We start from the raw sequence: 14,716 nt of genomic DNA, 5'->3' as shown, positions 1-14,716 counted from the left end.
AGGAAGAGGAAGAAGAAGGCATTCTCCAAGGACTGACCTCCACCTGGGCAACACAATGCAAGTAACTTGCATGTTATCAAATCAAATTGTATTTATGCGCCGAATGCAACAGAAATCCTTACTTACAAGCCCTTAACCAACAATGCAGCTCAAGTTCAAGTTAAGAAAATATTTACTAATTAAACTAAAGTAATAAAAATAAAATCAAAAGTAACACAATAAAGTGACAATAAAAATAACGAGGCTATATACCGAGTCAATGTGTGGGGGTACAGGTTAGTCGAGGTAATTTGTACATGTAGGTAGGGGTAAAGTTACTATTCATAGATAATAAACAGTGAGTAGCAGCAGTGTAAAAACAAAGGGGGGGGGGGGTCAATGTAAATAGTCCTGGTGGCCATTTGATTAATTGTTCAGCAGTCTCATGACTTGGGAGTAGAAGCTGTTAAGGAGCCCTTTTTGGTCCTAGACTTGGTGCTCCGGTACCGCTTGCCGTGCGGTAGCAGAGAGAACAGTCCATGACTTCGATGACTGGAGTCTTTGACCATTTTTAAAGCCTAGTATATAGGTCCTGGATGGCAGGTAGCTTGGCCCCAGTGATATACTGGGCCGTACGCACCACCCTCTGTAGCGCCTTACGGTCAAATGCCGAGCAGTTGCCATACCAGGCGGTGATGCAACCGGTCAGGATGCTCTCGATGGTGCAGCTGTAGAACTTTTTGAGGATCTGGAGACCCATGCCAAATCTTTTCAGTCTCCTGAGGGGGAAAAGGTGTTGTCGTGCACTCTTCACGACAGTCTTGGTGTGTTTGGACCATGATAGTTTGTTGGTGATGTGGACACCAAGGAACTTAAAACTCTTGACCGGCTCCACTACAGCCCCGTCGATGTTAATGGGGGCCTGTTCGGCCTGCCCTTTCCTGTAGTCCACGATCAGCTCCTTTGTCTTCCTCACATTTAGGGAGAGGTTGTTTTCCTGGCACCACACTGCCAGGTCTCTGACCTCCTTATAGGCCTACCACTGTTGTGTCATCAGCAAACTTAATGATGGTGTTGGAGTCGTGCTTGGCCACGTAGTCGTGGGTGAACAGGGAGTACACCCCTGAGGGGCCCCCGTGTTGAGGATCAGCGTGGTGGATGTGTTGTTACCTACCCTCACCGTCTGGGGGCGGCCCGTCAGGAAGTCCAGGATCCAGTTGCAGTGGGAGGTGTTTAGTCCCAGGGTCCTTAGTGATGAGCTTTGTGGGCAATATGTTGTTGAACGCTGAGCTGTAGTCAATGAATGTTCCTTTTGTCCAGGTGGGAAAGGGCAGTGTGGAGTGTGATTGAGATTGCGTCATCTGTGGATCTGTTGGGACGGTATGCCAATTAGAGAGGGTCTAGGGTTTCCAGGATGATTGTGTAGATGTGAGCCATGAACAGCCTTTCAAAATACTTCATGGCTACTGACGTGAGTGCTACGGGGCAGTAATCATTTAGGCAGGTTACATTCGCTTCCTTGGGTACAGGGACTAATGGTGGTCTGCTTGAAACATGTTGGTATTACAGGCTCGGTCAGGGAGAGGTTGAAAATGTCAGTGAAGACACTTGACAGTTGGTCCGCACATACTCTGAGTACACGTCCTGGTAATCCGTTTGGCCCTGCAGCTTTGTGAATGTTGACCTGTTTAAAGGTCTTGCTCACATCGGCTACAGAGAGCGTCGTCCTGGAACAGCTGACGCTCTCATGCGTGTTACATTACATCTTCATCACAGACAGATGTAACACTTTTTTCCATCTGCAGTACCAAGGCACCAACACAGGTCTAATAATAATAATATAAGCCATTTCACAGACACTTTAATCCAAAACGACATGCAAGCACCGTACTCTACCACCTGAGCACCGTACTCTACCAACTGAGCACCGTACTCTACCACCGAGCACCGTACTCTACCACCGAGCACCGTATTCTACCACTGAGCACCGTACTCTACCACCGAGCACCGTATTCTACCACCGAGCACCGTACTCTACCACCGAGCACCGTACTCTACCACCGAGCACCGTATTCTACCACCGAGCACCGTACTCTACCACCGAGCACCGTACTCTACCACCGAGCACCGTACTCTACCACCGAGCACCGTACTCTACCACCGAGCACCGTATTCTACCAACGAGCACCGTACTCTACCACCGAGCACCGTACTCTACCACCGAGCACCGTACTCTACCACCGAGCACCGTACTCTACCACCGAGCACCGTATTCTACCACCGAGCACCGTACTCTACCACCGAGCACCGTACTCTACCACCGAGCACCGTACTCTACCACCGAGCACCGTACTCTACCACCGAGCACCGTACTCTACCAACTGAGCTACAGAGGAGTATCATTGTCACAGGTATGTAGTGTCACTCACCAGCTCTCTCTTGTCCACCTCAAACCAGCGAGAGATACCAGGAAGAGGAAGTGTGAGGATCAGCGTAGTCCTCTCGATCCACAAGCTCTTGAACTCGTTCTCTCTGTCTTTGGATCCTTTGTGGAAGGGCCGGTCGTAGCGAAAGCGACGCACGTTGTTGACACGGTAGAAGCTCTTGATGCGGTCTGGAACGCGGTCCATTTGGAGAATTTTGACATTCTCCGGTACCGGCGTCACCGCATAGATCTGCAGATCTGAGAGGTACCGCGTCAAGGAAAAGATGCCTGGGTGAGAGTGTGTTTTCCATTTGGCACACACACACACGAGAGCAAGTATGATGCAATCACTCATCCACACACACACACACACACACACACATATATCGAATGAACAAAACATCAACAACATCTGCTCTTTCCATGACATAGACTGACCAGGTGAATCCAGGTGAAAAGCTATGATCCCTTATTGATGTCACTTGTTAAATCCACTTCAATCAGTGTAGATGAAGGTGAGGAGACAGGTTAAAGGAGAATTTTTAAGCCTTGAGACAATTGAGACATGGATTGTGTATGTGTGCCATTCAGAGGGTGAATGGGCAAGACAAATGCCTTTGAACGGGGTATGGTAATAGGTGCCAGGCGCAACGGTTTGTGTCAGGAACTGCAACGCCGCTGGGGTTTTCACGCTTCATAAAAGTTTCCCGTGTGTATCAAGAAGGGTCCACCACCCAAAGGACATCCAGCCAACTTGACACAACTGTGGGAATCATTGGAGTCAACTTGGGCCAGCATCCCTGGGGAACGCTTTTAACACCTTGTAGAGTTCCTGCCTCGACGAATTGAGGCTGTTCTGAGGACAAAAAGGGGGGTGCATCTCAATATTAGGAAGGTGTTCCTCAGTGCACACACACACACACACACACACACACACACACACACACACACACACACACACACACACACACACACACACACACACTACAGTTTCCATTCTCACTTTATTTCAGAAGGATACACTGGGCGTCACACTGTAAGATGGCCTCGTCTGGTTGATTAGGGTGCTGCATGGCAATGGCTTGTGGGAATTCTCCCAGCATCCTTTGCTGGAAGGCTTCAAGCCGTTCGTAGTCATGACCGCGGCAGACAAACTCCTTGTTCTAGTGGCACAACACGGAGTAAGTAAGAACCAGAATATTCAGAATATTCAAAAGTATAAGGACATTGATTGTGTTTCAATTGACACCCTATTCCTTATGCTGTGCTGGTCAGAAATAGTGCACTATCTAGGGTAGGGAATAGGCTGTCATTTGTGATGCGGGCCCATACAGTTGGATTGACTCACTCTGAGGAAGAAGGGGAACTTGCGTCCGTAGAATCCCACCCTGAAGAACTCTGGCTCGAGACGCTGCTGCTCAATGATGCTGTCATAGTAAGCAGCTTCCATTTTCTGACAAAACACAATCATTATGTTCTACAAATAAATACAAATAATGTTGTGCAATTCTCCCATTCACATCAATGGGTATATTTAGGTGAAAAGTTTGGTAACTCAATTTTAGGTTGCGACCTTAACCTTTCTCAATCAATCAATCAATCAATCAATCAATCAATCAATCAATCAATCACTCAATCACTCACTCAATCAATCAATCAATCAATCAATCAATCAATCAATCACTCAATCAATCACTCAATCAATCGTATTTATAAAGCCCTTTTTTTTACATCAGCAGATGTCACAAAGTGCTGTACAGAAACCCAGCCATAAAACCCCACAATCAGCAGCGAGCGACTACGACGACGACATCTCCTCACCCTTATCCAGCTGAGGCTTTGGTAGTCGTATAATGTCTCATACTGGAAAGCCAGCTCTCTGCACAATGGTACCCCGTATTCCCAGCACTGGAGAAACACACAGAGCAAAATAAACAAATCATGGATCAGTCATTTGTTGGTTTTTAATTAGGGACAAATATACTGCTATTCACGGGTTGCATGTTGTGTCACAATATCGTTACGAAGATTCTCTTTAAGCACTGTTGGGTTCTACTCAATTGACGCTGATGAAGATGTCGTCAAAATTACATTATAGTGGCTCGGAAACACGCCGACGTTTCAAAATGAGGCCTATAATTAGTAGGTAAACCTTTTGTCATCATTGTGGTGCTCCAGAGTGGCGCAGCGGTCTAAGGCACTGCATCTCAATGCAAGAGGTGTCAATACAGACTCCCTGGTTCGAATCCAGGCTGTATCACAACCGGCTGTGATTGTGAAGTCCCATAGGGGCGGCGCACGATTGGCCCAGCTGTCGTCCGGGTCTGGCTGGTGTAGGCAGTCATTGTAAATAAGAATTTGTTCTTAACTGACTTGCCTAGTTAAATAAAAAGGTAAACATATATAATAATTGTGATTTCACAAGCTGTTGGGGTGATTCAAAAGGGTGCTATGAAAGTAATGTCAAAACGTAGCTTCCGCTGCCCTATGTCATTATAAATTACATAGAACGAATCATTAGATTGTTCTCGACAATATTATAACCTTAATAGTGTTAATGAAATAAGGGCGTTCATTTGCTGTGATTGTTGGTAGTTTAGACTGCGCAAATCTTGGTTGTATCTCTTCCATATTTGGTGTTGTGAGGTGGTACCATTTGGAGGTGTTTCCAAATGGCTGGACCAATCAAAATCAACTTGATACCTTTGTAATTTTCACATCCAAATCCTTGGCTGTCTAAGCGTCGACTTTTATTTCATTCAAGAAACTCAGAAACTCAGTTCCACAGATACTGGGCTTTGGAAGTGTCAATGGGGGAATGATATTTGGTACTAAATCGGTCAGCAGGTGTCGCTATTTTAAAAGGCAACTTTAAGGGTCATGTATTGAGTCATGAAGCAGATAATACAGGGAGATGGATTATACTATTGGTAGACGTCAACCACGTTCAATTCATTGTTGTAAATACTTATGCTTCCAATAACAAGTCAAGTAACTGTATTTTATTTAGAGACATCGAGAGGAAACTAAGTAAAATTATGTCAAAATTTCCATTGGTTGTGGAGATTTTAATACAGTATTACATGATGATCTAGATAGATGGCCTCCTAAGGATAGCAATTCTGTTTATGAGATAAGGAATATACGTCTAAGGTTAGGTGTTCTAGATAAAATTATGTTTACATGGAGTACCAAATATTTATCTATACAATCCCATATTGATTTCTGGCTGATATCTGAAGATATGGCTGACAAGGTTGATACAGTCTTGATTGAACCATCGATTTTAACAGACCACAAAGGAGTCTCAATAAAGATAAATTTGCATGGTTTGTCAACAACAAAAAAGTTAGTAAAAGTTACTGGAAAATGAATAAGACTTTACTAGAGAATTAAGTATTTAAGAAGGCAGTAGAAGGAATTATTTATAAATACTGGAATTGTGCCTGTGTTATGAATACGTTTGGAAGTTACTGGGAGCTAATGAAATTTGATATAAGGCTTTTGGCTATTTCAATGGGGAAAGAAATTGCTCGTGCCAAGAGAGAGAAAGAATATAACATCTTAAAGGGAATAATGGATTATACTAAAAAAACTGAACTAATTAATCAGGAATTACTGGAGCTATCATCATTACAAATGCAGTTAGACTGTATCTACGAGGAAAAGGCCCGGGGAGCGTTTGTAAGATCAAGACGAAAATGGATGGAAGAGGGAGAGAAAAACACAAAATATTTCTTTAATTTAGATAAAAAGGGCAGGCGAAAAGACTTCCATATGTAAATTAATGATCAATAATACTCCCAATGAAAATCCAAAAGAAATCTCTCAGCATGTTGCCCAGTTTTATCAGAATCTGTATACATCAGCCCAGCCAATTTCCAATATGAATCTTTTCTTAGATAATGTAGCAAACATTGCTAAGATAGATAGATAATGATTTCAGGGATTTTTTTGTGATGAGTTATCTGAAATTGAGATAAAAGACTGTATTAAAAGCCTTATGGAAATTATGGTTTAATAAGTGAGTTTTATAAAGCATTCACTTCCATCAATTGATTTCATTCTTGCTATGTTTCAAGAATCAATAGAAAAAGGGGAGTAACCGGCTTCCTTAAAGCAAGGTGTAATTACTTTGATCCCCAAACCTAATAAGGATACTCTTTATATAGACCACTGGAGACCCATTAGCCTGTTGAATAATGATGGGAAATGATTTGCCCTTGTATTTGCTAAGAGGTTGAAACAAGGCTTGCATCATATAATTGATGAAGAACAATCTGGTTTTATGCACGGGCGACACATTAGTAATAACATCAGGCTGATTTTAGATATGATTGACTATAATGACCTCATCCTTGATGATAGTTTTCTTATGTTTTGTTGATTTTTAGGAGTGAATTAAACTTCAAATGAAAGTTTATTTGTCAACGTGCGCCAAATACAACAGTAAAATGCTTACTTACAGGCTCTAACCAATAGTGCAAAAAAGGTATTAGATAAACAATAGGTAAGTAAAGAAATAAAACAACAGTAAAAAGACGGTGAAAAATAACAGTAGAGAGGCTATATACAGTAGAGGCTATATACAGTAGAGAGGCTATTTACAGTAGTAAGGCTATTTACAGTAGAGAGGCTATTTACAGTAGTAAGGCTATATACAGTAGAGAGGCTATAAACAGTAGAGAGGCTATATACAGTAGAGAGGTTATATACAGTAGAGAGGCTATATACAGTAGAGAGGCTATATACAGTAGTAAGGCTATATACAGTAGTAAGGCTATTTACAGTAGAGAGGCTATTTACAGTAGTAAGGCTATATACAGTAGAGAGGCTATATACAGTAGAGAGGCTATATACAGTAGAGAGGCTATTTACAGTAGAGAGAATATATACAGTAGAGAGGCTATTTACAGTAGAGAGGTTATATACAGTAGAGAGGCTATATACAGTAGTAAGGCTATATACAGTAGAGAGGCTATATACAGGAGAGAGGCTATATACAGTAGAGAGGCTATATACAGTAGTAAGGCTATTTACAGTAGAGAGGCTATATACAGTAGAGAGGCTATATACAGTAGAGAGGCTATATACAGTAGTAAGGCTATTTACAGTAGAGAGGCTATATACAGTAGAGAGGCTATATACAGTAGAGAGGCTATATACAGTAGAGAGGCTATTTACAGTAGAGAGGCTATATACAGTAGAGGGGCTATATACAGTAGAGAGCCTATATACAGTAGAGAGGTTATATACAGTAGAGAGGCTATATACAGTAGAGAGGCTATATACATTAGAGAGGTTATATACAGTAGACAGGCTATATACAGTAGAGAGGCTATATACAGTAGAGAGGCTATTTACAGTAGAGAGGCTATATACAGTAGAGAGGCTATATACAGTAGAGAGGTTATATACAGGAGAGAGGCTATATACAGTAGAGAGGCTATATACAGGAGAGAGGCTATATACAGTAGAGAGGCTATTTACAGTAGAGAGGCTATTTACAGTAGAGAGGCTATATACAGTAGAGAGGTTATATACAGGAGAGAGACTATATACAGTAGAGAGGCTATATACAGGAGAGAGGCTATATACAGTAGAGAGGCTATATACAGGAGAGAGGCTATATACAGTAGAGAGGCTATATACAGTAGAGAGGCTATTTACAGTAGAGAGGCTATATACAGTAGAGAGGCTATATACAGGAGAGAGGCTATATACAGTAGAGAGGCTATATACAGTAGAGGTTATATACAGTAGAGAGGCTATATACAGTAGAGAGGTTATATACAGTAGAGAGGCTATAAACAGTAGTAAGGCTATATACAGTAGAGAGGCTATATACAGTAGAGAGGCTATATACAGTAGAGAGGTTATATACAGTAGAGGGGCTATAAACAGTAGAGAGGCTATATACAGTAGAGAGGCTATATACAGTAGAGAGGTTATATACAGTAGACAGGCTATATACAGTAGAGAGGCTATATACAGTAGAGAGGCTATATACAGTAGAGAGGCTATTTACAGTAGAGAGGCTATATACAGTAGAGAGGCTATATACAGTAGAGATGCTATATACAGGAGAGAGGCTATATACAGTAGAGAGGCTATATACAGGAGAGAGGCTATATACAGTAGAGAGGCTATATACAGTAGAGAGGCTATATACAGTAGAGAGGTTATATACAGTAGAGAGGCTATTTACAGTAGAGAGGCTATTTACAGTAGCGAGGCTATTTACAGTAGCGAGGCTATTTACAGTAGCGAGGTTATATACAGTAGAGAGGCTATATACAGTAGACAGGCTATATACAGGAGAGAGGCTATATACAGTAGAGAGGCTATTTACAGTAGAGAGGCTATTTACAGTAGAGAGGCTATTTACAGTAGAGAGGCTATATACAGTAGAGAGGTTATATACAGGAGAGAGACTATATACAGTAGAGAGGCTATATACAGGAGAGAGGCTATATACAGTAGAGAGGCTATATACAGGAGAGAGGCTATATACAGTAGAGAGGCTATATACAGTAGAGAGTCTATTTACAGTAGAGAGGCTATATACAGTAGAGAGGCTATATACAGGAGAGAGGCTATATACAGTAGAGAGGCTATATACAGTAGAGGTTATATACAGTAGAGAGGCTATATACAGTAGAGAGGTTATATACAGTAGAGAGGCTATATACAGGAGAGAGGCTATTTACAGGAGAGAGGCTATTTACAGTAGAGAGGCTATATACAGGAGAGAGGCTATATACAGTAGAGAGGCTATATACAGTAGAGAGGCTATTTACAGTAGAGAGGCTATATACAATAGAGAGGCTATATACAGTAGAGAGGTTATATACAGGAGAGAGGCTATATACAGTAGAGAGGCTATATACAGGAGAGAGGCTATATACAGTAGAGAGGCTATTTACAGTAGAGAGGCTATTTACAGTAGAGAGGCTATTTACAGTAGAGAGGCTATATACAGTAGAGAGGTTATATACAGGAGAGAGACTATATACAGTAGAGAGGCTATATACAGGAGAGAGGCTATATACAGTAGAGAGGCTATATACAGGAGAGAGGCTATATACAGTAGAGAGGCTATATACAGTAGAGAGGCTATAAACAGTAGTAAGGCTATATACAGTAGAGAGGCTATATACAGTAGAGAGGCTATATACAGTAGAGAGGTTATATACAGTAGAGGGGCTATAAACAGTAGAGAGGCTATATACAGTAGAGAGGCTATATACAGTAGAGAGGTTATATACAGTAGACAGGCTATATACAGTAGAGAGGCTATATACAGTAGAGAGGCTATATACAGTAGAGAGGCTATTTACAGTAGAGAGGCTATATACAGTAGAGAGGCTATATACAGTAGAGAGGCTATATACAGTAGAGAGGCTATATACAGGAGAGAGGCTATTTACAGTAGAGAGGCTATATACAGTAGAGAGGCTATAAACAGTAGAGAGGCTATATACAGTAGACAGGCTATATACAGGAGAGAGGCTACATACAGTAGTAAGGCTATATACAGTAGAGAGGCTATATACAGTAGAGAGGCTATATACAGGAGAGAGGCTATATACAGTAGAGAGGCTATATACAGTAGAGAGGCTATATACAGTAGAGAGGTTATATACAGTAGAGAGGCTATTTACAGTAGAGAGGCTATTTACAGTAGCGAGGCTATTTACAGTAGCGAGGCTATTTACAGTAGCGAGGTTATATACAGTAGAGAGGCTATATACAGTAGACAGGCTATATACAGGAGAGAGGCTATATACAGTAGAGAGGCTATATACAGGAGAGAGGCTATTTACAGTAGAGAGGCTATATACAGGAGAGAGGCTATATACAGTAGAGAGGCTATATACAGGAGAGAGGCTATTTACAGTAGAGAGGCTATATACAGTAGAGAGGCTATAAACAGTAGAGAGGCTATATACAGTAGACAGGCTATATACAGGAGAGAGGCTATATACAGTAGAGAGGCTATATACAGTAGAGAGGCTATATACAGTAGAGAGGTTATATAAAGTAGAGAGGTTATATACAGTAGAGAGGCTATATACAGGAGAGAGGCTATATACAGTAGAGAGGCTATAAACAGTAGAGAGGCTATATACAGTAGAGAGGCTATATACAGTAGAGAGGCTATATACAGTAGAGAGGCTATATACAGTAGAGAGGTTATATACAGTAGAGAGGCTATTTACAGTAGAGAGGCTATTTACAGTAGCGAGGCTATTTACAGTAGCGAGGCTATTTACAGTAGCGAGGCTATATACAGGAGAGAGGCTATATACAGTAGAGAGGCTATATACAGTAGAGAGGTTATATACAGTAGAGAGGTTATATACAGTAGAGAGGCTATATACAGTAGAGAGGCTATATACAGTAGAGAGGCTATAAACAGTAGAGAGGCTATTTACAGTAGAGAGGCTATTTACAGTAGAGAGGCTATATACAGTAGAGAGGCTATATACAGTAGAGAGGCTATATACAGTAGAGAGGCTATTTACAGTAGTACGGCTATTTACAGTAGTAAGGCTATATACAGGAGAGAGGCTATATATAGTAGAGAGGCTATATACCGTAGAGAGGCTATATACAGTAGAGAGGTTATATACAGTAGAGAGGCTATATACAGTAGAGGGGCTATTTACAGTAGCGAGGCTACATACAGTAGAGAGGCTATATACAGTAGAGAGGCTATATACAGTAGAGAGGCTATATACAGTAGAGAGGCTATATACAGTAGTAAGGCTATATACAGTAGAGAGGCTATATACAGTAGAGAGGCTATTTACAGTAGCGAGGCTATATACAGTAGTAAGGCTATTTACAGTAGTAAGGCTATTTACAGTAGCGAGGCTATAAAAGTAGCAAGGCTACATACAGACGCCGGTTAGTCGGGCTGATTGAGGTAGTATGTACATGTAGATATGGTTAAAGTGACTATGCATATATGATGAACAGAGAGTAGCAGTAGCGTAAAAGAGGGGTTGGCGGGCGGTGGGACACAATGCAGATAGCCTGGTAAGCCAATGTGCGGGAGCACTGGTTGGTCGGGCCAATTGATGTAGTATGTACATGTAGATATGGTTAAAGTGACTATGCATATATGATAAACAGAGAGTAGCAGTAGCGTAAAAGAGGGGTTGGTGGGGGGGGGGGGGGCACACAATGCAAATAGTCTGGGTAGCCATTTCATTACCTGTTCAGGAGTTTTATGGCTTGGGGGTAAAAACTGTTCAGAAGCCTTTTTGTCCTAGACTTGGCACTCCGGTACCGCTTGCCATGCGGCAGTAGAGAGAACAGTCTATGACTGGGGTGGCTGGGGGCTTTGACAGCCCCATTATTGAGAAAACAAAGAAGAAATTTGACCTCTGGTTGCTAAGAGACATTTAGTTATACGGTCAGGTTTTATTGTGCAAATCTGAAGGGTTATCCAGATCGGTTTATGTCTCGTTATCACTTGAATTACCCCCTAAAATTGTAAAGGACTTAGATTCTTTATGATTTTATTTGGAGGAACAAGCCTCACTATCTACGGAAAGATATTCTCACTAATAACAAAGAACAAGGAGTTCTTGAGGTTTTAGATTTCAATACTCTAAATAATAAATTGGATTCTGAATTATGTTAAGAACCAGAACAGTATTTGGAATGTCTTCCCTAAGTATTCATTTGACTCTGTTGTTGGTTTAGAATTTTTGCATCGATGTAATTTTGATGTTGATAAAATCTTGATAAGTTTAAAATTCCAATAACCCGGAAAGAATATGCAATTGTTTATGATGCGATTCCAAGAGGGGGTTGTATCTTTTTTTTTTTTATTCCTCTGTGGTTGATGTAAGTAACATAGATTTACATGAAAATATATTCATTGGCAATATTAACATCAAAGATAAATGTAGTAATAAACAGATTGGGAATATTGTTTTTGATATTACAATTCCCTCAGCAAGATTCTTTTGGTCAAATATCTATGTCGATATACAATGGGAGAAAGCATGGAAAATTGCTAAGAAATATTGTATCAGTAACAAGGTAAAGTTTCATTTAAAATGTTACATAGAATTTATCCTGTGAAACATGTTTTGGAAAGATTCAAGCTGAATATTGACTATAAATGTGATTTCTGTGTGATGGAGACGGAGACCATTTTGCATTTGTTTTTTTGCCCGTATTTATAGTATCTTTTTTGGGGGATTGACATACAGAATTTTGTTACAAAAAAATAGGACCGGTTGTACAATTTAACGGTTTTGATATAATGATTTATTTCAGAAATTCTGGCATTGATAAAGATGTAGCATATTTAATTCAACTGCTAATAATACTAGGTACATTTCATATTCACAAATGCAAATGGTCTAATTCAAAACCTAACTTTTTTCACTTTATAAATGAATTTAAAACAATATGGCAATACTTGAACTAAAATGAAAAACAAAAAGGCAATTCAAATTTGTTGTATTATTAATGAATATGATTTGTTTGTTTAGGATTCCTGGCAATGTAAATAGTTTGTATGTATGCTTGTTTGCATGTGACTATTCCTCTTTTTGTTTGTTAATATTTGTTAATACATTTTCTTTTTTTTTAATAATAAAAAAATAAATAATAAAAGTCATTGCCTATATTGGTGATCAATTTACTTTGAGAGGGGCCGTTTCTATAGCGATTTAAAGGGAAAGACTTGAAATGAATGAAAACAGGAACAGATTTTCTTCGCGGATTATGTCTCTTAGCTATCCTGTTAGCTAGCTAAAGCTATACTTAGCTTTGTAAATACATATATATATTTAGTCCCCATTTTTTTTTGTTTTCAGTGGATTTCATTTAGAAAACGCCCATGTTTTCACTCACGAACCTACCGCCACTAGTTAGCCTGTCAGTCGACGTATGAAGTTAGCGTCGTTCTGCTGCGGAGCAGCGTCACGGAGTTCTGTTGAGCAGCGACCGCATGTTGATGACGTTACATTCACTCTAAACACAGCTACATTCTCACAGTAAATCTTTTGTAACATTTGAACCCTATATGATAGAGACATGGGGGTTGGACTATTGTTTTTCTGACATAATGCTCTATTAAACGGAGATATAAACCTTGAATGAATTAATCATTTTATGGGTGAACACCCTAGATTATGAGGAAACGATTGATGACAGTTAATTTCCATTGTGTTCTCCCACCTACAATGACCTTGTTGGAGTAGTGGATGAACTTGCAGCGTTTTCCTGTATACGTTCCACTTACCTTTCCCTTGTTGAAGTAGTGGATGACCTTGCGACTGAGGCCTTCTTTGCGATGCCACTCGCTCTGGGCTGGGTAGAGTAGGAACTCCCTTAGAGGCCTCTCTTCCCAGTGCAGTAGCTCCCAGTACAACAGCAGGGTGAATGCAGCCTCTGTAGAGTAGTAACATATAGACAAACATATTGTTTATATACGTCACTAGTAACAACATATAGCCGGGTAGTGCAGGAACTCCCTCAGTGCAGTAGCTCCCAGTACAACAGCAGGGTAAATGGAGTTACATACTACATATAGTTTATACAGTACATCACTGGGAACAGCAGCTCCAAGTCTAGCAGCAGAGTGAAAACAACCTCTGCAGAACTATAGAAATAGAGTTACAAGACATTCCCTTTCAAGTTATGTTTGGATATGCAGCCATAGTGACTGTACTCACGGTGAGTAAAGCATTTACATTTTTCATATTTATTTATTGAACATTTTATTTAACTAGGCAAGTCAGTTAAGAACACATTCTTATTTACAAGCATGGCAATGATAAAAGTGCATGCTATTTCAGAGATATTAGCTAGTGCTAATGTTGCAAAGGGAAGGTATATTACTGTAAACTTTTGAAGTTTACCAGTAAACTACCAGAATTACCAGTAAACTACCAGAATTTTCTGGTATCTTTAAAGGATTTTATGTAATCTATCACAAGACATCTAGTGGTTCTTTTTGGGTACTTCAGATTATCACTGGTGTATGTAATAATCTCTGGCCCTTTGTTTGGCCTTATCACACGTAAAATGTATGAAATAAGATGATTTTAAAATAAACAATAGAATAGCAAAGCTGTAAAACAGTATCCTAAATACAAACCATCAACTTAGTGAATGCCAATGGTGTTTAATATGAGGGTTTCAGCTTGAAATATCCTTTATAAAGTATATATATATATATATATATATTTTTTTTTTTTACAAACTTTTATACATTTCACTATGTCAACATGTATTTGTTGTCAATGTTTCGGTTGTGAGGCCGGTTGGACGTACTGTCAA

At 40.1% G+C, this 14,716-nt stretch overlaps 1 protein-coding gene across 6 annotated transcripts in view; it reads right to left on the bottom strand.

Annotated features, from left to right (window-relative positions):
• Window positions 1–14,716, bottom strand: part of LOC106566212 (dedicator of cytokinesis protein 3) — a 401,791-nt gene that overhangs the window by 30,362 nt on the left and 356,713 nt on the right. For all 6 annotated transcript variants that reach the window (XM_045691962.2, XM_082959510.1, XM_082959511.1 and 3 more), the window contains 5 exons: window positions 13,677–13,825; window positions 4,226–4,312; window positions 3,753–3,857; window positions 3,426–3,567; window positions 2,409–2,662 (listed from right to left, as the gene is read on the bottom strand). In XM_045691962.2, coding sequence (XP_045547918.2) covers window positions 2,409–2,662; window positions 3,426–3,567; window positions 3,753–3,857; window positions 4,226–4,312; window positions 13,677–13,825 — 737 coding nt within the window. The remainder of the gene's footprint in view (window positions 1–2,408; window positions 2,663–3,425; window positions 3,568–3,752; window positions 3,858–4,225; window positions 4,313–13,676; window positions 13,826–14,716) is intronic.

This window comes from Salmo salar, chromosome 12 (genome assembly GCF_965601325.2).
Source record: "Salmo salar chromosome 12, fSalSal1, whole genome shotgun sequence".
NCBI lineage: Eukaryota > Metazoa > Chordata > Actinopteri > Salmoniformes > Salmonidae > Salmo > Salmo salar.
The sequence above is the reverse complement of the archived record's forward strand: the minus strand, read 5'-3'. Positions and strand labels throughout refer to the sequence as shown.